This window comes from Phragmites australis, chromosome 24 (genome assembly GCF_958298935.1).
Source record: "Phragmites australis chromosome 24, lpPhrAust1.1, whole genome shotgun sequence".
In the NCBI taxonomy this organism is placed as follows: Eukaryota; Viridiplantae; Streptophyta; class Magnoliopsida; order Poales; family Poaceae; genus Phragmites; species Phragmites australis.
Genome location: NC_084944.1, coordinates 8,108,260 through 8,131,417, shown reverse-complemented (window position 1 = coordinate 8,131,417; position 23,158 = coordinate 8,108,260). Strand labels below are relative to the sequence as shown.

The 23,158-nt window shown below is 44.6% G+C and overlaps 2 protein-coding genes across 2 annotated transcripts; both read left to right on the top strand.

Moving 5' to 3' along the window:
- The first annotated feature begins 2,346 nt into the window (after positions 1 to 2,346).
- On the top strand, positions 2,347 to 3,891 carry LOC133907896 (chlorophyllase-2). Its single transcript, XM_062350002.1, has 3 exons — positions 2,347 to 2,746; positions 3,013 to 3,135; positions 3,236 to 3,891. The coding sequence occupies exons 1-3, from the start codon at positions 2,477 to 2,479 to the stop codon at positions 3,803 to 3,805; spliced, it is 963 nt and encodes a 320-aa protein (XP_062205986.1). The 5' UTR covers positions 2,347 to 2,476; the 3' UTR covers positions 3,806 to 3,891.
- Positions 3,892 to 7,399: 3,508 nt separating this feature from the next.
- LOC133908019 (acireductone dioxygenase 4-like) lies at positions 7,400 to 9,877 on the top strand. The gene is made up of 5 exons (XM_062350155.1): positions 7,400 to 7,684; positions 7,784 to 7,856; positions 8,500 to 8,594; positions 8,702 to 8,941; positions 9,555 to 9,877. Exons 1-5 carry the CDS (start codon positions 7,673 to 7,675, stop codon positions 9,681 to 9,683), a joined length of 549 nt encoding a protein of 182 aa, XP_062206139.1. The 5' UTR covers positions 7,400 to 7,672; the 3' UTR covers positions 9,684 to 9,877.
- The last annotated feature ends 13,281 nt before the right edge of the window (positions 9,878 to 23,158 follow it).

Below are 23,158 nucleotides of genomic sequence, written 5' to 3'. Positions count from 1 at the left end.
CCAAGAGGATAGGATGGGCCCGCAGTACCACCGGCGCAAGGTGCGGCGTGTACGCTCCGCGTGGTGATGGCCTGAGAAAAGAATATCTAGCTGGGTATGGGTCTACCGAAAGAGGTCCACTTGTAAGTTCTCCTTCTCTTGTATATAAAGGGGGAGAAACGAGTCTAGATGGGGAGGAAGAACTCATCTGTAACTAGTTCACAAAAACTCATAACAAAATACATATGACGTAGGGTAGTTATCCTTCGGGGGGGCCTGAACATGGATAGCCCTTGGTGTTCTTGAGTTCATTATATTGTAAACGTCGTTCATGCACCCATCGACCGGTACACTCCGGAATCATTATCAGGGACTAGCCCTCGATAGACCCATCACTCATTTCATGTTTCATTTATCTGTTTTTCACACAGTGATGTACATGTTCATAATTATCATGTTGTGTCATTTTTTGTTACATCACGGGTATATGATACTATTAGTCGTGCTGCAACAGTGTAATGTCTCGTGAGGCTGATACTGGAATTTCATTCCATTAGCAGCTAAGTGCATGTGCATGCGTTACAACAAAAATACAAATATTAGATGTAGTAACATTAAGTACAAACTCAAGATATGTAGATATGGATGCTCCATGAGAGTGTCTCACCGAATGAATACGTTAGGAGTGATACCGTAGTTTGATTTCAGATAAGATCCGAAAAAAGAGGAGATTATACGCTAACTTCCTTACTAATTTCTTTATTTATTTTCATTAGTAAAATTAATCCCATATCCATAGCCGGTAATGAGGTGAGAAGGCTGGAGAATGATGGTGGATGGAAAAAATAGGTAAATTATTTGAATTTTAGAGATTTTTATTAAATGAAAAGAGAGTAGAAGAAGAGATGACACGGTAACCAACTCATATCTTATATAGTAGATATTAAAAAATGTATACCCTAATACAACAATGGAGACTTGTTTCAACAACTATGTGTCATTGAAATCAACATGTTGATGGCAAGATTTGGTATATATAGTGGTTATTACAATGGTGATCGGCTCAACGGAATATTGTTGGACCTGGTTGAATACGTAGGAGGTGATCTTCAAGTAGATGACCACGGCTAGTGACCACGACCAATGACCATGGCCAGCGAACACGACCAGGCGACCACCAACCATGTGACCATGACCAGATGACCATCGACCACGGTGACCTCTGAACACGGTGAATTTCAGCAATTGGTCTCCGAACAGGTGGAAGAACTGGACAGATTCGAGCACATGGATACGTCGAGCAATTGGTCTCTAAGTAAGTAGTAAAATCGAGAAGGTAGTACGTGAGAAGATGTTCGGGTCGAGCATGTAGTCGAATCCAAGAAGACCGAACTACAATAAAGGATAGTCGGGTAAATATATGGAAGTTTACGTGGTTGATTAGGAAAAATATGTTAGTTATAGAAAGTTTAGAGATCAGGTAGTATGACATAGCCAAATCATATATATAAGTCTTATTTGATTTGAATTATGAGTCATGATCTTTTACGGCTAAGAACTATCGCCCTTTAAATATGAGAGTGTCATGATCGATTGAGAATCATCATCCAATCGATCAAACACAATTTACATTACCTTTCATTATACCTAGTTTCTATAGTCTCATTCTCTTTTTCAATCTATATTGCTATCTGTTCTTTGATCTCGACAATCAAAGACAAGTCGTTGGCTATATGCGCTCTGACGGGTTACTCCCGAACATGGATGACGACAAAGATTCAACGATACAGCGTCATAACCATGGTATCCTAAGTGTTACTTGTCAGATATTACACACGATATGCTCAGTATTTATCGTGACATCTTTTTGTGTCAACCGAAAGAAAAAACTAACGAGACATGACCATTGGCACCTCTATTAAATTTCATGCTAAAATCACTCAACTCTGCTCGGGGCATGTGTGGCTCAAGTTCCTCGGCTTCCCGCCGCACCTGTGGTCGGAGCGCGGCGCCAACGCGGCCATCTGCAATTTCGGCGCACGGGTGCCGCGAGCCGATATCTTTTTAAAAAAAACACACAGAGCCTATTTTGATTCCTCGCCCGTTTCTTTTCAAACCGAGACGGTTTTTATTACTATTTTTTTCTGGCCGCGACGTGAACGCAGGACTTGTGACTCGTCAACGATGGGAACACGAAGCGCGTCCTGACCTGCCATGCGGCTAAGGTCCCCGAGCCCTGTTTTGTTCGGAGCTTCGGTTGTTCCATCTGAGCAAGCGTCCAGCGAGCAACTGACAGCGCCAGGATTCTGGCTCAGCCGTTAAGAGCAACTGACAGCGTCAGGAGTGACGAGAGACTCTCTCTCTCCCCGGACGCTTGGTCGGTCGCCAAGCAGCCACGAATCCAATCAACAAGCACCGCCGCTTTCAGGCCTTCAGGGCATTCTGGTCTGCAAGTTAAGCGCTGTTCTTGGCGTACTGCCTGCTGCTCCACCACCGCATGGAGTCGGAGTCTGAGGGAGGCGTGTTCGACCATGGGGGTCACAGCGTCAGCCTCGCCCGGGTAGATGAGGCCAGGCCGTCGAGGTGCTCGACGTCGCTGGCCGGCTCGAACGAGCTGCCGCCGAAGCCGCTGCTGATCGCCGGACCGCGCGAGGCCGGGGAGTACCCGGTGCTGGTGTTCCTGCACGGGTACTTAGCGACCAACTCCTTCTACTCCCAGCTGTTCCGGCACGTCGCCTCCCATGGCTTCATCGTCGTTGGCCCCCAGGTAATCAGTTCATCAGGTCATCCAATCATGCATGTTCTGTTCTCTGCTCTCGCTGCTCGTAAAGTTAGTTCGGTTTCGTCTACTGCTTCTTTGCAAGATTGTAGCAAATTGATGCTAGGAGTTTATCTTTTCGATGAACAAGAGTAGTATGCTAGCTAGTGGGTGGATGTGTTGTCTTGTCTTGTGTGTAGAATTTAAGCGTCTGATTTAAGTTCATGCGACTCTGTTTTTAGTGCACGCTAAATTGAGCTCGGGTACAATGGCAGCTATACACGATATCCGGGCCTGACACCACCGAGGAGATCAAATCGGCAGCGGCTGTCATCGACTGGCTCGCCGGCGGCCTCTCGTCCGTGCTACCACCCAACGTCCGCGCCGACCTGAGCAAGGTTTGTCAAGGAGCATCCTTCTCCAGCTAACCACACCACCATCACTCGAAGTCCGAGATCATCGACGCAAACTAACAGTAGTGCCACCGTCGATCGCCAGGTGTCCATCTCCGGCCACAGCCGCGGCGGCAAGGTGGCCTTCGCGCTCGCGCTCGGCCACGCCAAGCTCGCCCTCCCCCTCGCCGCCCTCATCGCCGTCGACCCGGTGGACGGCATGGGCGTCGGCAAGCAGACTCCACCTCCGATACTCAACGGCAAGAACCGCTCCCTGCACGTCTCGGCTCCCGTCATGGTCATCGGCACGGGGCTCGGCGAGCTGCCCCGCGGCCCGCTGCTCCCGCCGTGCGCGCCCCGGGGCGTGAGCCACGCGGCGTTCTACGACGAGTGCGCGGCGCCGGTGTGCCACCTCGTGGCCAGGGACTACGGCCACACGGACATGATGGATGACGACACGCCGGGCGCCAGGGGGCTTGCCACGCGCGTGCTCTGCAGGAGCGGCGGGGCCAGGGCGCCCATGAGGCGGTTCGTGGGCGGCGCCACGGTCGCGTTCCTGAGGAAGTGGGTGGGCGGGGACGGAGCGGCGTTGGACGGCATCAGGGCGCGCCCGGAGCAGGCGCCCGTGGCGCTGTCCGTCGTGGAGTTTCTCGATGGTAGCTTAGATAGCTGCTAGGAACTGGGAAACGCAAATGAAATTTGTTCCATCGAAATTGTGCATGAACAAGGGTGAAACATGAACCGGACATGTAGATGGGTCCAGCTTCTGTTCTGCCCTGGTGGGTCTTAGTGTTGGGTTAATCTTGTTGTTTACGTGTTTGTGTGAGTTGTAGTCGGTCTGTGCGTGTGTAGGAGAGCAGATCAGCACATGCATGCGTAAATTAGTTTGGTTAGAGAAGGCTATGATCTGCATGTAAGTGGTTGCATGCAGGTGCACGTTGGCTTGGATGTGTGGCCGAGTCAAGTGAAGTGTGGAGTCATGGCGTGAAGACTGAAGAGTGAATCAGATAGCTCACTGCATGCTGTGTTGATCAATGGTGCTCTGCATGCTGGTGGTTGTGGCTTGCATGCAGAGAGGTGGTTTAGCTTGGCGAGTCGTGCGATCAAATAAGGTTGAACTAGCGAGTTTGATTATTTAAGTATGTAATCAGTTTGTTTAAGGGAGTAGAAGAAAAGTGAAAAGGGTGTCGGTGTGCGGTGCCGCAAAACTTCTGTGTGCGTGTGTTCCTCTTCGTAGTGCTCAACTGTTAGTTTTTGTCTTGCTTTTCTATCGTGTCCCAAACACCGTCTGGGTGTTAGTGTGTGTGATTTTGTGAGCTGGGCCAACATTGAGTGCTCTGCTCCGATGCGCCGGCGCGCGAGTGGGAGCTCTTGACGGCATGTATCGGGGCGCGCGCGCGCGATAGGCCCGCTTGCCGTCAGCCGGGTCCGTGATCTCGCCGCGTGCTCCTGTTGGGCCACCGGCGGACGGTGCAACCGTCCTCGCCGCACGCGCCACCCGTGTTGTGTGCGTACGTGCGCGCGCACTGTGGGTGGACGGGCCTTACGCTCGGCTCGGAAGCATCCGCCAGTGACACGCGCCATCGGCGCACGGGGTCCTCGGTCTTCCGCGGCGCCGGCGGTAGGCGAGCTTATCGGTTCGGCTCGTGCACGAGTCACTGAGTCAAGGTGATCGAAACCCTGTGACGCGAGCTGCGAGCCAGCGACTGCAAAATGTGCCAATCAGCAGAGGCTTCTAAACCGAAAAGCCCAGCTGCATCTAACCGTGATCTCATTGCTGGACCTAGGCCCAGCCGAGACAGCCATTGATGATGGGCTCCAAGTCAGTACGGGCATCAGTCTAAGAAATTTTTTTATTTATATATTTTTGTTTTTTAATATTTGCAAGACTACACGCTCATTTAAAAAAAATAGTAGCAATAACCTATTGTCGCCTGTTCATTGTGCGAGAACATGATCTCACCCAGTGAACGGACGAGACCATGTAGGGCCCAACAGTTAGGTAATAAAAAATCGGTGCACAAGCGGGATCTATGAGGTGTCACCCGTCGGACGTAATAAGGTCTCATTTACTGAATGGGCGAGATTTTAAGTTAGCGGGTCCACCAAAAGGTATCGCCTCTGATCGAGCGATTCCTTTTGGTGTATGCACCCACAGTGCAGATCGATGCAAGAACCTCTCGTGCGTTTCTATACGTTAGTGTGTTCGTATGTTTTTTTATTTAATTCTCAATTTTATTTAGTAGTACAAGAGTGATCTAAAAATTCTAAACGTTTTCATGAGTAAACTAGAGCTAACTGACAAACCATTTTAACTAGTTTGATCAAAAATCCTAAGCCAATATTTAATTAAAATTCTCCAAAGCAGCCTACTTTTATAAATTATAGTAATTTTAATGCCTCGAATAAATTCTCAAAAATCAAAAAAAATTCATTAATATTCTTATCATATGATGTACTAATTTATAAAAATATTTTAAACCCTAAGTTATTTAGTGAAAAATGAGTTACTTTATAATGCTCTATTTATATGTATTTTATCGTTTCATGTGATATTCTTTTTTTAATTTAATTTGAATTCAAGATGTACTGTTTTTATAAAAAATATCGTTCATCAACTGCCTCCATCTCAGTCACAGACCAACTGGTCGTGAAGCGAAGCCCATTCCCGCGACGTGAAGCCTGCCTTCATGAACGAGCATATGAGACAACTCTGGTCCGTGGAAATCACGAGATGACGAGAAGCATATGCAGCAGGAGTATGAACAGAGGCAGAGACCCTGGATCTTCCTCTTCAGAACAACGATCGTGATGCTCTTCAATGTCCAGCAGATCGATCATACACTCCCATCAAGCCGTCTACTGCGTATGCTTCTTGTCGATTTGCTGGACATTCTTGTGATATCTAATAGAAATTGCATGATCGATCTGTTGGACATTGAAGAGCATCACGATCGTTGTTCTGAAGAGGAAGATTCAGTTCCCCGCCTTTGTTCATACTCCTGCTGCGTATGCTTCTCATCATCTCGTGACTTCCACGAACTAGAGTTATCTCATACGCTCATTCATCAAGGCAGGCTTCACGTCGCGGGGATGGGCTTCACTTCACGGCCAATTGGTCTGTGACTGAGATGGAGGCAATTGATAAACGATATTATTTATAAAAGTAGTACAGCTTGAATTCAAATTGAATTTAAAAGAGAATATCATATAAAATGCATATAAATAGAGTATTACAAATGAACTTACTTTTTCATCAAATAACCAAGGGTTAAAAATATTTTTTATAAATTAGTACATAATATGATAAGAATATTAGTGAATTTTTTTTATTTTTGGGAATTTATTCGAGGTATTAAAAAATACTATAATTTATAAAAGTAGGTTGCTTTGGAGAATTTTAATTAAATATTGGCTTAGGCTTTTTGATCAAACTAATTATGCTAGTGAGCTCTAATTTGCTCATGAAAACGTTTAGAATTTTTGGATCACTCTCGTACTCTCAAATAAAATTAAAAATTAAATGAAAAAAATATGCGAACACACTTAACATACAGACACACATAAGAGGTTCTTGCATGGATCTACACTGTAGGTGCACACGCCAAAAGGAATCGTCCGATCAAAGGGCGATACTTTCTGGTGGATCTGTTGGTTTAAGATCTTGTTCGTTTAGTGGGCGAGATTTTTATTGGTCTTGTTTGTGCATCGATTTTTTATTACCTGACCACTGGCCCCATATGATCTCGCTTGTTCACCGGGTGAGATCTTGTTCTCGCTCGATGAATAGGTGACGATAACCTATTGCTGCTATTTTTTTAAATGGATGTGTAGTCATACAAATATTAAAAAACAAAAATATATAAATAAAAAAATCTAATCTAAGCCACCATTGTAAGTGGTGTACGTTGTAACAGAATATAAATATTGGACATAGTAATATAAGCATAAATTTAAGTATAAAAATATAAATATATTATAAAAATGATGCCATAGTTTGATTTCAGATAAGATTAAAAAAATATTCGCTAATTTTTCTCTTAATTTTTTTATTTATTTATAATTATTAAAATATATCTTATATTCGTAGCCTGTAACGAGACGAGAAGCTTAGAAGACGAAAGTAGATAATAAAAATAATAAATTATTTAAATTTTAGATATTTTATTAAATAAGAGGATAGTAACGGAAGAGATAATGAAAAACCGACTCATGAAGTGACTATTATGTGAAAAATAGCCCAATCTTTGAAAACTCTCTCTCTCCACCAAACTCAGCTCCAGCCTCCGGATCAGTAATTCTTCCTTGGAACCCCTTAAAAAAATAAGTACTTCTTCCTTGTGGCTCGGTTCCCATCAGCAAGCTCCACCACAATCGCACGGGGCAGGACAAAACCAAGGAGGAACAATCCGGGTTCTGGAACCAACTGGTAACCAACCATCCACCTTGATTTATACACTCTCAGGGAGCCCGCCGGCTGGACGCGAGGCCAATCAAACGAGCGCGCGAGCTCCTAGATTTCCCGGTTCCCGTTCCACTCGACATGGCTCCACAGGTATGGGGGCAAGGTCCCTTCCTGATTCGTTTCTCTTGCGTTTTGCCGCGATTACTTGTTGTGCTGATTTGCGTGTGCTCTTGGTTCTTGGAATATTAGGCGTGGATGGTGGGGGAGAATGGAGAGGACCTCGAGGGGCCCAAGGAGTTGCTGCCCCTCTCCAAGCTCGAAGGTGCTCAGCTCTAATATTTCTCTACGTGCTTGATTTCTTGGGTTACTGGTATATCTCCTTTGGGTACGAGGATGTGTATTAGGGCCTTTCTCTGTTGATTGTCATGTGCTAAGCTCTGATACAAGTGCTTGAATAGGGACCTGATATTCAATTGGTCAAGCCATTTTGGCCTGTTTACTTAAATTTAGATCTGAATCGATTTAAGTGCTCTTGCATCAAAGAAAGTTGGTTGCTTTGCGTTGTCAAATGCTAATTCGACGTTCAATGTCAGCGTTTCCGGGAAATTGTGGTTCTTCAGCTAATCCTGCATTGCTATTTGCCATAAGGTCATATGTGTGAGTGTGTGTAAGTATGTTTTTGCAGCAATAACCCCACAAAATCAGACTGAATTAATAAATGTCTGTATTACTAATTAGATTCCACAACACAAAGACTGCAAAGGTACAAACTGACCCTAAATAGTACCATCATGATTCTTGACTTCTTGGCTATGCGATGTGGCGATTAACATTCCAGTTAGGAGTAGTATTTAATCTGATTAAAACGACTAACCTGCTAACCAAGGTGTCTAGAGAAGCCTGATAAGCTCTTGTGCTGAACCTGCTCTGTTATGCAACTTACCACACCTTTTTTTCTTTTGCAGAGATTGGTGTGCTGTATTGGCATTTGGACCCTAAGAAATCTGAAAGTGAGGAAGAGCTGGCAAAAATCCGCAAAGAAAGAGGATACAGCTACATGGTTTGCGCTAATCCCCTTTTAACTTCAATCACTTTTTGTTTGCCTTTCGCTGTGTTTTGCGTGTCTTGTGTATGATATCCTACTCTGATATGTGTTGCTTCCTGAAGGATCTTATTGAGATATGTCCTGAAAAACTGGAAAATTACGAGGAGAAGCTGGGGAATTTCTTCCGTGAGCACATGCATGCTGACGAAGAGATCCGCTACTGCTTGGAGGGTAGCGGGTACTTCGATGTCCGTGACAAGGATGACAAGTGGATTCGGATTTGGATGAAAGAAGGAGATATGATTGTCCTGCCAGCCGGCATTTATCATCGGTTTACCCTTGACAGCGCCAACTATGTCAAGGTACCAACACGATCTTAGATACGAGGGGACCACTTATTTGATCTTTAGCGATCTTTTTGTGTCACAGTTTCACATATAACTCGTATTATCTGTTTTATGAACTGCGGCAATGATACTATGATTGAAGGACTAACTAAGGGACATCCAATGGTAGTACCAAAAATTTCCATGTCAAGTAATTTTTTTCTTTGGCAACACACTTACTCGAATGCTGACTCTCTTGAGGACCAAAGGAAAAATCACAGTGAGAGGTGGTTATTAACTGTTATGACATATATACACATACAACTTTGCCAATCTAATCTATGTAGATAGTACATTCAACAAAATGTGTGGAAAGTTTTAGTAGCTGAATGCTGAACATGTAGAGGTTTCAGAGCTGCATCTATTTAGCATTCAGGTAAATTAGGCAAATCACTAAACTACAAGTAAAGAAATACATGCTGGGCATGAGCACATGAAACTTGGTTCAGTTGCTAGAGATAATTGTACATATATAGTGCATGTTAGCGGTCCAAGAAGGCAAGAAATATATAAATCACCTTTTCTAGACTAAATATTTTCTGAACCAGGTCTTCTGAGCAATGCATTTTGAATGCTTTTACTTGTGCAGCTCATGAGGCTCTTCATTGGAGAACCAGTTTGGACTGCACACAACCGGCCTCAGGAGGATCATCCTGTGAGGCAAGAGTATGTCAAGAGTCTGATGGGGAACACAGGATTTGCCCTTGCAGCACACTGAGATTGCAATCAGGGGGTTCACCATTCGGATATATAGACGAAGATATGATTGCTTGGGCACATGTACATTATACAATCTGTTGAAACCATGTTGTATCACGTATTCATGAAACCGCGGGTTCGATTAATGTATATGCATTGAACTATCACTGTCACATGGAAATATATACAGTGTTGTGGTGTCTCCATGAACTACATGCCTTGTTTGGTGTAATCTTTGCATTTTTAGTGGTTGCAACGTTGCATTGTGCATCTTAATTGGTCTTGTGCAAGTTAATAAAAACTCCCCGGAATCATCAGAAGGACTGAATAATGTTGATTTTTCTGGCAGCTTTTGTGCCAAGCACAATGTTAGAAAATATCCCATGTAACTAATGAAGAAAATTGGTTCTTATATGAAACAATCTTAGTGTGATGGTTGCTAGACTTAAAGAATGAGAATTATGGTGTTGAAATACCCTCTCCTCTCTCTTCAAAAGAAAATTAACAGTATGTTGTGTTCTAATTAAATATATGAGTGCATCTTTCTTAAAGAAAACTGAATGCATTAAGTATTTATAATGGGAATTGATCGCATACATTCACTAAGTGCTAATGGCCGTAACGGATTGGATTGTGTAATAGAAGTCCCAATGCTTACCGTGGACATTAACCTTTCAGTTCCACGTACCAGCAATTAGACCATTAATATTCACATTCAATTTAAGTCATTAATATTCACATTCAATTTAAGTCATGTGACACGTAAAGGGCTTTGAAACTCATGCACATCAAGTGTGTATATATATATATATATATATGTATGATGCAGTATAGTAAAGAGCATGATTAACACATAAGCAATAGAAAAAAGGCTAATGCTCACAATACATAAAAGAGTACTTGTTCTCTAATCATCAAGAATAGAGTTGAAAACGGAGTGGATATTTTCCGCTTCGTAACCGGAAAAACGGATACGGATATTCTTACCTGGATACGGATATAGATAATTCCGAATCGGATATGAATAAGGAAACGGAAATAATATTTGGGCCGGATAAAAAATACGGAAACGGATAATATCCGTTTTCAATTTTTTACCTTGCCCATTGAAGAGCAAGTCCATGACCATTACTAACAGGACAACAGCCCACCATGGCTCTATAATTTGCGAATTTAGACAATATACGTGACTGTGTCGGTGTATTCAGAACCAGGGGTCCCTAAGTCCCGAGCCCCGGCCGGCCATCCGCCACATGTCACCACCCTGCAAGGTAGGAAGATGCTAAGTCCCGGGAGAAGGTGTTTGGGGCCGCCGCCTCTGGTTCCCGAGCACCTTAGTTCCCCGATGATGCCGAAGGTTCGCACAAGATCATTCGACGACCCGAAGAGTCCCGTCGTCAGGGTGTCATCCAGTCAAAGGCCCAATGCCGCATTTAATAGGCACGCGCGGCCTGACATCCTAACATCCTGACATTCTCAGCTGCCCACGCCCCAGTGTCAGACCCTGCCATGTACTGGCAGGGGGGGGAGGCGTGGGTCCATTAAATGCACGGGTCCCGTCCCGTTTCATCCGGGTGCCTCGGGATAACGTTGCCAGGATCAAAGCGCTCCGTCAGCCACCCCGCCCTGTCAGAAGGACAAGACGGGGTGGGCGCACCGGGCACCTCTGAGGCTGCCCGGTGGGCCCCTTTTATGGCGCCCAGAGGCTTCCGCAGCGGCTGGTGGTCGAATGCGCGCCGCATTTCTCCACCGCCCCTGTCACTTCGCCAAGATGAAATGATTATGCCTTTTTCTCCGTGGCACCTTGGCATTCGCGTCCCCTCTTTCCCATTCATGATATGTTGAGGTCGACGCGCCTATAAAAGGAAAGGATGGAGAACACTAAAAGAGAGAGAGCAACAGCCCTCGACCACAAGACGACCAAGAGACCAGACAACCAACAATCTCCGGCGAACCAGGCCAAAGATAGATCGACAGACACTCGAACCAGCTCAAGTTAAGCTAGAACATAAGAGTCTCAAGCTCTTTGTAAACAGTTCTCCCCTTAGAACCAGATACCTCCTTGAAGAATCCCCTTCAAGGATAAATATAGCGCTCATACAGGAGTAGGGTGTTACGCCTCCGTGCGGCCCGAACCTGTCTAAAACCCGGCGTACCCACTTTTCCTTGCATTAGGGTGATCGTCTCCCACTAGCCATCGCATTTATTTCCGTTCCCGCTTATTTCCCACACAAGCTTTTCCAGGATCATCCCCCAGGCCGAATCTCTAAAAAGGGGTCTCTCGGGATCCCTGCGACAGGAGTTCACTCTCCGACAGACTGTATTTGTGAAATTAGATAATATGTTGGTGTATTTGTAAATCTAGCACTCGTATTCGGTAACTCAAAATCCGAAATTTGGATTTCGGTAACTAAAATTCCGAAAATAACCCGGGCCCACTGTATTCGGCAACTGAGGTGCCGAATACGGCACTGTGGGCCGTATTCGGCAACTCAGTTGCCGAATACACCCGGCCGACATCCCATCCTCTTTTTTGCCACGTCACATCAATCATTTTTGCGTCACATCAATCATTTTCACGTCACGTCATTCTTTTTTCCATCCCGTGATATGTTTGGCCGGTGAATTATTGATGCATGCATGTTTTGGCACGGCCCGCGGAGAGATGAATAAATGGAGGTCGCTAGAGGAGAAGAGAGTAGCAGCAGAGCAGAGAAGGGAGCAGCAGAGCAGAGAAGGGAGCAGCAGAGGAGGAATGCGAGGAGCGGCAGAGGAGCAGCAGCTCGAGTATAGAAAGCAGCAGAAGAGGAGCAACGCGAGCAGCAGCAGCAGCAGTTTAATACTTCGAGAGCACTCACTTTCGTACCGGTTAGTTATTAAATTACCTATTTAATACTTAGGTTAGTAATAGTATTTAGAGTAATTAGTTTATTTGGTTAGTCCGTTTCGAAGTAGATTAGTTCTTTTGGAAGTAGATTGTTTAATCCATTCAATTACATTTATTTAATTATATTAGTTTATTTAATTAGAGTACTTAGATTATACAAATTAGATTATTTAATTACGTTATTATATTACTTAGATTATTTAATTAGAGTACTTAGTTTATTTAATTAGAGTACTTAGTTTATTCTAATCTGTTGTTCACCTATTTGTTGAACCATGAAGCCTTAAATCATTATCATGGCTCATGGTGGTCCTCCCGAGCTGCTTCAGCAGCGGTACGACGAGAACCATAGGGGAAGGATGATATTCACGGGACAGCAGGTACCACATTTATATGTGCTATTTCATTGCTACGATAAATTTGAACTGACGCTATACATGTATTGAATAACTCCTGCAGTTGGGTCCGTTGCGAGCTCGGAGTGTGCACAAGATTAAGGAGTTGGACCCTCGATTTCACGAGCCACTCGCACGGGCGGGACTACTACCTTTCGCTCTCATGATGGCCGGAGCTCCCATAGAGGGCGGTGGTAGGACACCTCTGCCGACAATTGATGAGGCACTGCTCACAGGTCTCATCGACCTCTGGCGTCCGGAGACGCATACTTTCCACTTTCCTTTTGGTGAGATGGCAGTAACACTGAGGGACGTGGCCATGCTGATCGGGCTGCCAATCAGGGGTGCCCTGTTAATAGTTTCACGACCTGCAAGGGAGCAGTGGATGTGTTATGTTGTGGATAGGTAAGTATTTGTTATGTAATGCACTTCAAATATTACAGTGCTATTAAAGCGTCATTGACCATCTACATCTTATAGGTTTGGTGTGCAATACGACGGGAAAGATGCTGGCATCTCCATGTCCTGAGTTCATGGGCTCATACAGTTCGGTCCATGCCCACTGGATGCGGATGAGACTACACTTATGCAACACTATGAGGTGTACTTATACGTCCTACTCGGAGGCATCATGTTCTGCAACACGGCAGGCGATTATGTCGTCCCACATATTGTATGGTTAGCAGCTCACCTCGCGTCACATCCTTATGAGCCTACATCTTACAGTTGGGGATCAGCAGTGTTGGCTGCAACCTACAGAGGATTGTGTGATGCAACCCAGCGAACAAAGAGGAAGGCAACTATTACAGGGTGCTTACATCGCTTACAACTATGGAGTTGGGAGTACCTCCCAGTTTTCAGACCTTGGGTGCTCATGTGCTACTACCCAGTCCACATCTCTGATAGTATTGCAGATGACATAAGGCCAACGATGGGGTATCGGTGGATTCATGCCAGACTAAGATGGAGTCAGCAGCAAGACTATGGTAACTACTCCAGGGTGATAAGTGACCTGGACGTCCTCAGCGCTAATCTAGTGGATTGGGATCCATGGCGTATGGCACGAGTAAAAGAAATTGCAGATGGTGGACTCCTGGCGTCTTCTTGTAGCCGTGACGCAGACTTATGGTTGACCACATGCTTCTTGTTGTACATGAACTGTGTGGAAGTATATTCTCCAGAACGTGTATAGAGGCAGTTCGGGTACCGACAGGTGGTGCCAGTTCCAGCACCACGAGACGCCGAACGGGCGCACGAGTAAGTGTGTTATTGTATGTTGTCTTAGTAAATTGGTTATCCATGTTAACAAATTATAACTGTTTATGTCACGTACAGGAGGAGCTCACAGGGGGGCGGCAGCACGCAAGACTGGGCATCCAAGAATGCTGAGTACATACGGAGGTGGACGGAGTCAGCTGCGGTTGATGTCATCGTTACCGCTGGACAATACGACGAGGCCACGTACTGGGACTACCTTGCTTGGTACTGTCCCCGCACGCGTGCCACTTTACTCAGCGGACCTGTACAGCCGGGCCCCAGACCCTTCCCTGAGGATCGTGCCCGCCTACTTCATGTCGTGGTAAGTGATACGTTACTTATAATGATTTTATTTGGAAAATCTCTGTATTACTGACATGTCTGTCATCTTATACAGACTGAAGAGGCGTATGTGATGCATACGCAAGCGGATCAAGCATGTGGGGAACCAACCGGGTCATCATCGCAGAGGGATCGTAACCCTCTCTGAGAGTACATGAGGACTAGAGGATCCCACCTCCTAAACGCTATACGTGGTCTAGGTGGGTGTGCCCCGCAATGGAGGGGGTACGACCAACCTGCCATGGACCCGTCCTGTGCCTCCCACAGCAGGCGCTCATTCAGTGCCCGTGATGAACCTGTCCGGTCACATTCACGACATAGATCTTCAGCTTCGGTGCGTCATGTGTCATGTTCCAGTGATGAGGCCGAGGAGTGCACGCAGCCTCCTGCGCCTGAGCAGTTTACACTGGGTTCACTAGCACCTCCGGCTACAATGACACCTCCGGCTGCTGCATCTACTCATCAGGAGGACGTCGTTGACTGCACGCAGCAGACCCCTTGCTGGAGCGACACTAATGCTTTTGACTGGGCTGCTGCAATGCAAGCGTCCGCCACCTTCACTGATCTACTCGGCGGACAGTTCTCCCAAGATGGTGATGAACCTGGAAGGTCACATTGGTACCAGCATGGCGAGCCTTCAGCACACTGGACTCCATTTGAGCACGTTCTAGGGCCGTCCACACTTCCGCACGAGGATCCTTCGGCATGGTACATGCAGGGTCGAGTTAGCGGGGCGGGATACACGTTCGGTGGGGTTCCCACAGGGCAGGCAGATGATGATGAAGACGACCAAGGTCACGCAAGGCAGGGGCCTGCGCAGGCTGCTGGGATGAGAGCCACACACCCGCCAGACGCTTACACTCCTGGGGATTGTGTGAGGCGTCGTCGCCGTTGAGTAGCCAGTGCAATTTTTCATGACACATGTATTATTGATTTTAATGTCGAGGTCATCCCTATTATGTATTATTCACTGTATTGTTAATGTAAGAAATTCTCAGTACAGAGGAAACAATAGTAGTTGTAAAGCATAAGTAGTATGGAACCCAGTACAGAGGTTACACATAAAGAGCGGACAACAACAAACATTAGCATGTACGATACGCCTAAAGAACATAATAACATGCCTTAAGGGAATAAAATATACAGGGTTACAATAGATGCTTAGGGCAAAGGAAAGTGGCGACGCAAATTAGCGTAAGAATTCCAGGTGTGATGGTCAAAGCTATCCGGGTAAGATGGTTGTCATCTCCGAGGTGGTTCTGGGAAGTTGTAAAAATGAGTACGAGCAAATCTATCATCATTTTCAGGGTCATCGGTGTCCTCCGGAGATGGAAGCCTCGGAGGGCGGGGTCGTTGTGGCATGAAATCGTCGTCGTCGTCATCATCTTGAGGTTTCTCCGAGGTGGTACCACGTCCTATTTCCCTATCGGTTGTATGGCATCTCGATGTTGTGCGTAAACGTCCTCTTGCAGTGTTCCTAGAACCTTCTCCTGTATTTCTGTTGGAACGTCTAGGCATGGGGGGCATGAAATCGTCATCGTCTTCGTCCTCGTCATTATCTGGATGATTCTTAGAGGTCGCCTCTGTACCCTTTTGGTTCGCTGACTGTCGTCGTCTTCTACGCGAACCAGGCATCACACCCCTGCCGAAGAGCATATACATTGCCAAGAAGTGTGAGATTTCTTTGTTGATCAACTGTTCATCTTCCAGGAAAGCCTGACGCAGAAGAGGACCATTCGAATCAATGGAAATAAGATAAGTAGGGTGACCAAATGTTTATATGACATACCTGAATATGAGATGCATACTGGTCCGACGACATTACTATCGTTCTGTGCTTCCTAGAGAAACCTATCACAGAAGGATGGTCAGCCAGTTCGCGGACCCTCAGATACATTTGACGCCGATGATACAAGAGGGCCCTAAGGTCCTCGGTAGTTACACATTGGAGCGGCGCGGTTAACCTAGAACATATGGGTCTTGCATGCAATTTTGCCACGGCTTGGATTATGTTGTTCTCCTTTAAGGGATCATTGTTTCCTTCGCGCACAACCTGTAAGGAGGCATTAAGTGCTATAACGATCATTGACGGTGTCCATGGAAAGCCTGTACTAGAGGATCCCGCCATAGATTTATTGCTCACTGACTATAACGCTCTGTCTCTACATCAAAACACGGATCCATGAATATTTAAGAAACATGAAATAAATAAATAAAATTACGTTTACAATACAATGGTTGTTGCTAGAGGTGTTGTCATTTCATAGTTCAAGCAGAGCCGTGTGGTCACTTCTTGTCTAAAGGGGTACAGTGCAAACCACATAATGCAAAATAAGTAGTACAACTAACAGGTGACTAACATTTTACAATACAAACCATTTCTGCGGATAGCTTCTAAGAACAAATAAAATGCAAAGTCTCTAAGACAATTCAGTTCGATAGTGGTATGATAGTTTACTGACGGGTCGGGCAAGTCCTTCTGTCATGGTCAGGTTGTTTGCAAAGTTTGCACCTGCGTAGGCTATCAACAGCATCTGTTTCATCCATATTACCTTGCAGCCTCGTAGATCTAGGCCTTCCAGGATCTGTGTGTCGTGCTCGTGGATAAGGTACCCACTTTGGCCCCTCGATCGATTTGTAGTTGGTTCCGATGTTAAAGGACCGCATCTTTGGAAGCTATGTGCTCCTCAATGCATCGATCGTGAAGTACGGTGATACGTACTGTGATCCGTCATTGCCACCTATGTCCCTGCAAGCGGCTAAGACATGCCTGCACGGGATATGGTGTAGTTTTGGCTTATTGCATGTGCACTTCACCTCATTAGGTCCAAGTTGACATTGCTGCACGGTGTCCCCGGCGCTATACCCTGAAGCATACCTACGGTGGCACATGATCTCAAAGTCATTGTTGGCCAGGTCGTAGATCCTCGACTGATGAAAGTGTGTCTTGCTCCTCCTTCTTGATATGATTTGCTCCACCTTAGGTGCAAACCGTGTGCTGCACTTCATAGCAGCATTACCACGATCTCGAAAGTAGTCCACCTTTTTTTAGAATGTGAGCTCAATAATGGCACATAACGGGAGGCCCCGTACTCCCTTTAGGATATTGTTGAACGCCTCCGCTATGTTCGTTGTCATGATGGTGTACCTAACATGGGATACAATAATTTTAGAATGGCTATTTGCATAAGAATCGGTACAATATGATCATTACAATTCTATGCGCTAACCTGGCACCATGAGTATCATAGATAAGGGCCCAACGCTCCACCGGTTTTCCCGCTATCCACTGGCTAAACGTACCACGTGAACGACTAACGATAGTTTGGCCCCTAACCATTTGCGTCCGTAGTTGATCCTCCCCTGCTTACTGGTCTGCCATCATCTTGAGAGTGGTCTCAATTAACTCTCTCCATATCTCGTTGAGCCTGCTGGTTCTGAAGACATAGCCATTTGAATCTCTTTACAAGCGACTTGCTGTGGTACCTTGTGTACAGGTTCGCGCCCAAGTGTCGCATGCACCATCTTCTCTCCACATCAGGCCATGCAATGGAGCAGTTTGTGCTATCATGCAGCACGTCCAACGCATGCAGAAGGCCCTTGTTGCGGTCTGAGATGACATAAACTCGTTCTCTATTTCCCACGACACGTGTCCTCACCAAGGTGAGGAACCAGAGCCAACTATCATTATTTTCACTCTCAACCATTGCAAAGGCGAGAGAAATGATCTGATTATTTGCATCCGCCGCCATTGCTGTCATAAGGGTACTATGGAACTTGCCGCTCAGAAATGTGGCATCCACGCATACAACCAGCCTGCAATGCCTGAATGCTTCGATGCATTGTCCAAAGGACCAGAATAACCTAATGAGATATCGGTCAGTGGTGCTATATGACCCATCATCTAGCCTAATCGGTTCATCCGCCATGGCCCACTAAGTCCCTGGATTCGCCATGGCAATCTTCTGCAGCAGCCTCAGAGCATTGTTGTATGACTCTTCGAAGCTTCCAAATAGCATCTGCAACGCCTTCTGCTTCGCTCGCCACGCGGTGTGGTAATTGATAAGCATGCCAGTCTTAGTGTGCACCTTCCCCATAATCGATTTTGGCGACAAACAAATTTCCGTGCCAATAAGCGTGATGAGGAGTGGGGCTACGAACCTCGCATCAACGGCGTGGCTCACATTCCTAATAGCCTATTCGCTGCATGTATGTAGGGTGTGTCTACTGATCACAAAATAGTTCTCATATTTTGGCTGATGTGCTCGTACGAAGTAAGGGCAATTCGGGTGCTTGGTACACCTTACCTCATACTCCGTAGGGTTAGACCAGGCGCACTTGTGGTCCCTTCTTGTTATTACAGCATAGTTGCTAATAAAGTGGATGACCTCCCCTCTGTTACGAAACTGTTGCCCGACCTGAATGTCGCTATTCTGGTATCCCCAGTTAGATAAGGTGTTATACTCAACGATGACACAATCCAGGAGCCCAGTACCACGAAAGTACTGGATCGTCGGGACCGGGTCATCATTGTCAGCAGCTTCTTCATCCCCGCTACCACCAGCTTCATTATCCATGCATCTTGCATCGACCTCACAAGGGTCCACTCTAGCTCCCTCTCTACTGGAACTGCCCTCCCCAACATGCCCTCCATCCTCTTCATGCATCACCTGCTGGTCTGAGCCTTCCACCGTGGTCACTGCATCATCTTGCACCAGTCGTGACACTATGTTTACATACACCGCCATATCAAAGTTCTCCTCTAATGCCTTGCGTGAGTACAAAGCTCATGCGTTGTTCCTACTCATCTCGAACAACGTATGGACAACGACCGAGCTATTTGGAACAAGCCGCGGCCGTACACCCTCTAGGACAACAGTATGGGACTGCTGGTTCACACGCAAAAGACACATAACATGTGATTTCAGGCCATCTAGATCAATAGGTACCTCAACCGAACTCTCTATGTGCTGGCAGTTCTGAATTGTTACGAGTCTCTCGTACAAAACCGTGGGACGTTCTCCATAATAAATATGGAAAATCATACCATATCTCCTAAATAAATGTACATGTAATAAATAATAAGTATAAAAATAATACTAATTAAATAGTGCAATATACAACTAATATGCATCTTTGTTGCTACTGGACACTATCTTCTACGGTTGTACCAAACCTAAGTGATTAAACTAATTAATCAAGTTAATTGATTAATTATATTACTTTAATAAAACTAATTACCTAGATTAAATCACGTAAATTCATGTTACTATATTAAGTAAAGAATCTAATCACACTTACTAATAAAATTCATATAATCCAACTAAATAAATAATTTAAATACTCTAATTTATCAAAATAATATAATTAATCAAATGTACTTGAATGAATTTAACAATATACTGACGAAATGACTAATATACTTCTGAATGGACTAAGAAAAATCTAATTACAATTACTAATTAACTACGTAATCTAAGAACTTACCTTAAGGAAATTGAGCGTGACTGCTACTCGCGTTGATCCTCTCCGGCTGCCCCCTCTGCTCGAACTGCTTCTCCTAGCATTGCTCCACTGCTGCTCTCTTCTCTCCACTGCTGCTCTCCTCTTCTCCCTTCTCTTCTCTGCTGCTCTCTTCTCCCTTTTCCCTTCTCTCTTCTGCGAGCCAGGGCATTTGATTAAGCGCAAAAGCAGCATCAACTCCCGCTGGCACGCACACACCGAAAGCATCGATACGATGTGACGTGACAATGCACTGATTTCGGCAAAATTTTATTGATGCGATGGGTGGCCGGGTGTATTCGGCAACAGTGCCGTATTCGGTACCTCAGTTGCCGAATACAGTGGGTCCGAGTTGTTTTCGGAATTTTAGTTACCGAAATCTAAATTTCGGATTTTGAGTTACCGAATACGAGTGCTAGATTTACAAATACGTCAACATGTTATCTAATTTCGCAAATACGGTTACGTATATTGTCTAAATTCCCAAATTTGCCCTCTAACTACTTATAATTTTACTTATGTATGAAGTTACACTATATTGTTGTTTTTGTTTTTTTATACGTATAATTTATTTCTCTTGTGTGTGAAGTTACACTATATTGTTATTTTTGTTGTTTTTATATGTATAATTTATTCATCTTATATGTGAAGTTATACTATATTACTATTTTTCTTGTTTTTATACGCACAATTTAAGGAGTCTTATCATTTGACAGATATTCAGATACATATTTATATTCGATTCGTATTGACACCATATTTGTTTTTGATACTATCCGTATTCGTTTCCGTATCCAGAATTTTCATATTCATTTCCGTTTTCGGTTAAAAATACAGATAAAGATATGAAACGATCATTATCCATCCGTACCTGATCCGTTTTCATCCCTAATCAAGAGTACATGAAAGGCAGAAGAAAGAGAGGATAGAAATACTTTCAATATGCAAAGCACTAATATATAGGTGGGTAAGTTTGTGCAATGTAGCATATGAATAGTTTAGATGTGGGATACACACATAAATGTTTGCTGCTTGATTTTAATTTGATTAAATTATTATGTGCTAATATAATTTTTTATATCTTCCACGAATTTTGCTTACACACAATGCCAGTTTGTATTGTTTGTTTCAAAACATACGAATGGAGAACAGGTAACAGCTAAGCCAAAATTTGCAGGTTTCGCCATACGCACTTTTAGAATTGGCCAACTTCTGGCTGGTTTGTGGTCGATTCCCAACTCCCTGGTGGATTCTTGTCCGGGACTTGGTTTGTGGTTGGATTAATACTGTACTGCGGCATGTTTAACATTTTTTACCCGCACCACGTGTTCACCATCATGTTATCTATATCCATTTCAAGTTGTATTTTATGTATCTAAATTTTTTTACCGAATCAAATACTCAAATTTGAATCAGATTATAATATCTGTGTCGGATCCGAGTAACACTGGTTCATCAAAAACATTTTCAAAGAATAAGCTGGTATATATTCTGATGCAAAATTTACTGCAACTCCTCGTAATAGTTGGACTACTCTCTACTCCCAGTTGGCATTGCTGTCAGCATATTCTACCAGCCTTTGGTTGGCAGTAGACTCACAACCGCATAGTACTTATACAATTACAATTTGCAACCAAGAATTGACGATTCCTATGGTTTTGCTAGCCGTCACCTCGAAGCTGTCGTCTTCAACGGCTTCATGGCCCAGAGTTTGGGTTCTCATTCTGTGACTTCTGATCAAGATTTTTCATTTCTTTAAGTGCCTCTTGCCGAGAATTCAGAATCCCTTGTTCGTGCCAGCACTCTGCAGCCAAAACACGTCCAGGTTCAACGCATCGGAAAAAATAGAAAATAAATAAAAATTGCACGGCCCAAGGAAACCAGGAACGCCCGTGGATTTCGTGTGGAGATCCTTGACTGCGTGCTTCGTGCAGCCTCGTTTCCGCGGGTGCGGCGTGGCTTGCTTCTGTCAGCGCTTAGCCGGAGCAATTGTCATGCGGTCCTCCGTATTCTTTTTATGCCTGCGTGTGTGATTAAATATCACTAATATACGCGGACGTAAGAATAAAAGGTCCACTGGGATGGGATGAATTTTGGGCTTTGATTGCCTTTGAGAATGGTATAGTCTCATTTTTTGTTGGGTATTATGTCTCAAATAAGTCAATAATATGATATTATATATAAAAGTTTTTTTAGTTCTGTAGATATACTCTCCTCTAATAAATATTCAGAAAGGATGATACACATCTTAAAAAATAATATATACATCTTGAAATATATATATATATATATATATATATATATATATATATAATAATTAGGAATGAAAAGAACTTTCATATAAAAAACAGTGAGGATGAATCGCTGAATAACATAATGTATTGAGCTTCGGTGTAATTTGTCAAACTTGTTGTAAAGAATTAAATATGATAAGTTAGCAAAATAAAATCCAGCCTTATTCTATGCAGGTAAGGTTGGTAAGAATCAGAGATAGTTAAATAGGTCATTTGAATCGGATCGATACGGGTTTGACTCGGTACGACCCACCTACTGTAATGGGTCATATCGTGTCGACCCGCGTACCTCTCCTTCAGCCTACGACACGACCTATCGATCACCGTACCATGTCGGGCCGGCCAAGGCACGATTTCGACACGACGGCACGGTTGGCCCGATGGGTACAGTGCTACAGGCGGCCCGTTGGCACAGTCATCTCGAAAAAAATAAAAAATAGCTATAAAATTAAAAAATATATATATAAAATAGATAAAATAGCTTCAAAATTAAAAAAAAATATATATAGAAAATAGTCGAATCCATACGTACCGAGCCGGATCGTGTCTGATCGTGTCGGCCTGGGCTGGGTCGTGCCCGTGCCGGCCCGACTCAACCGGGTCGTGTCATGCGGGTACACCGTGCCGCACGCTCGGCTCAGATATATCCCGTCTTGGGGCTATGCTGTACCTATAACGTGATTACAGTGTCGTGTCTCGTGTCGGTTCAGTAGCCACGACCTATAAGCCATTTTGTTAGCTCGGGAAAGTCCAAGGGTACGAATACAATTAATCTTTTCTTCAGGGACCTACACGCGCAAATCTCTTAACCTTTGCA

Bases quoted from the DNA above. Each gene is read 5' to 3' on its own strand.
- LOC133907896 (XM_062350002.1), top strand. From the start codon at position 2,477: ATGGAGTCGGAGTCTGAGGGAGGCGTGTTCGACCATGGGGGTCACAGC. The intron at 2,747-3,012 runs GTAATCAGTTCA...GTACAATGGCAG, and splicing joins TCATCGTCGTTGGCCCCCAG to CTATACACGATATCCGGGCC. The intron at 3,136-3,235 runs GTTTGTCAAGGA...GTCGATCGCCAG, and splicing joins TCCGCGCCGACCTGAGCAAG to GTGTCCATCTCCGGCCACAG.
- LOC133908019 (XM_062350155.1), top strand. The intron at 8,595-8,701 runs GTTTGCGCTAAT...TGCTTCCTGAAG, and splicing joins AAAGAGGATACAGCTACATG to GATCTTATTGAGATATGTCC. The intron at 8,942-9,554 runs GTACCAACACGA...TTACTTGTGCAG, and splicing joins ACAGCGCCAACTATGTCAAG to CTCATGAGGCTCTTCATTGG.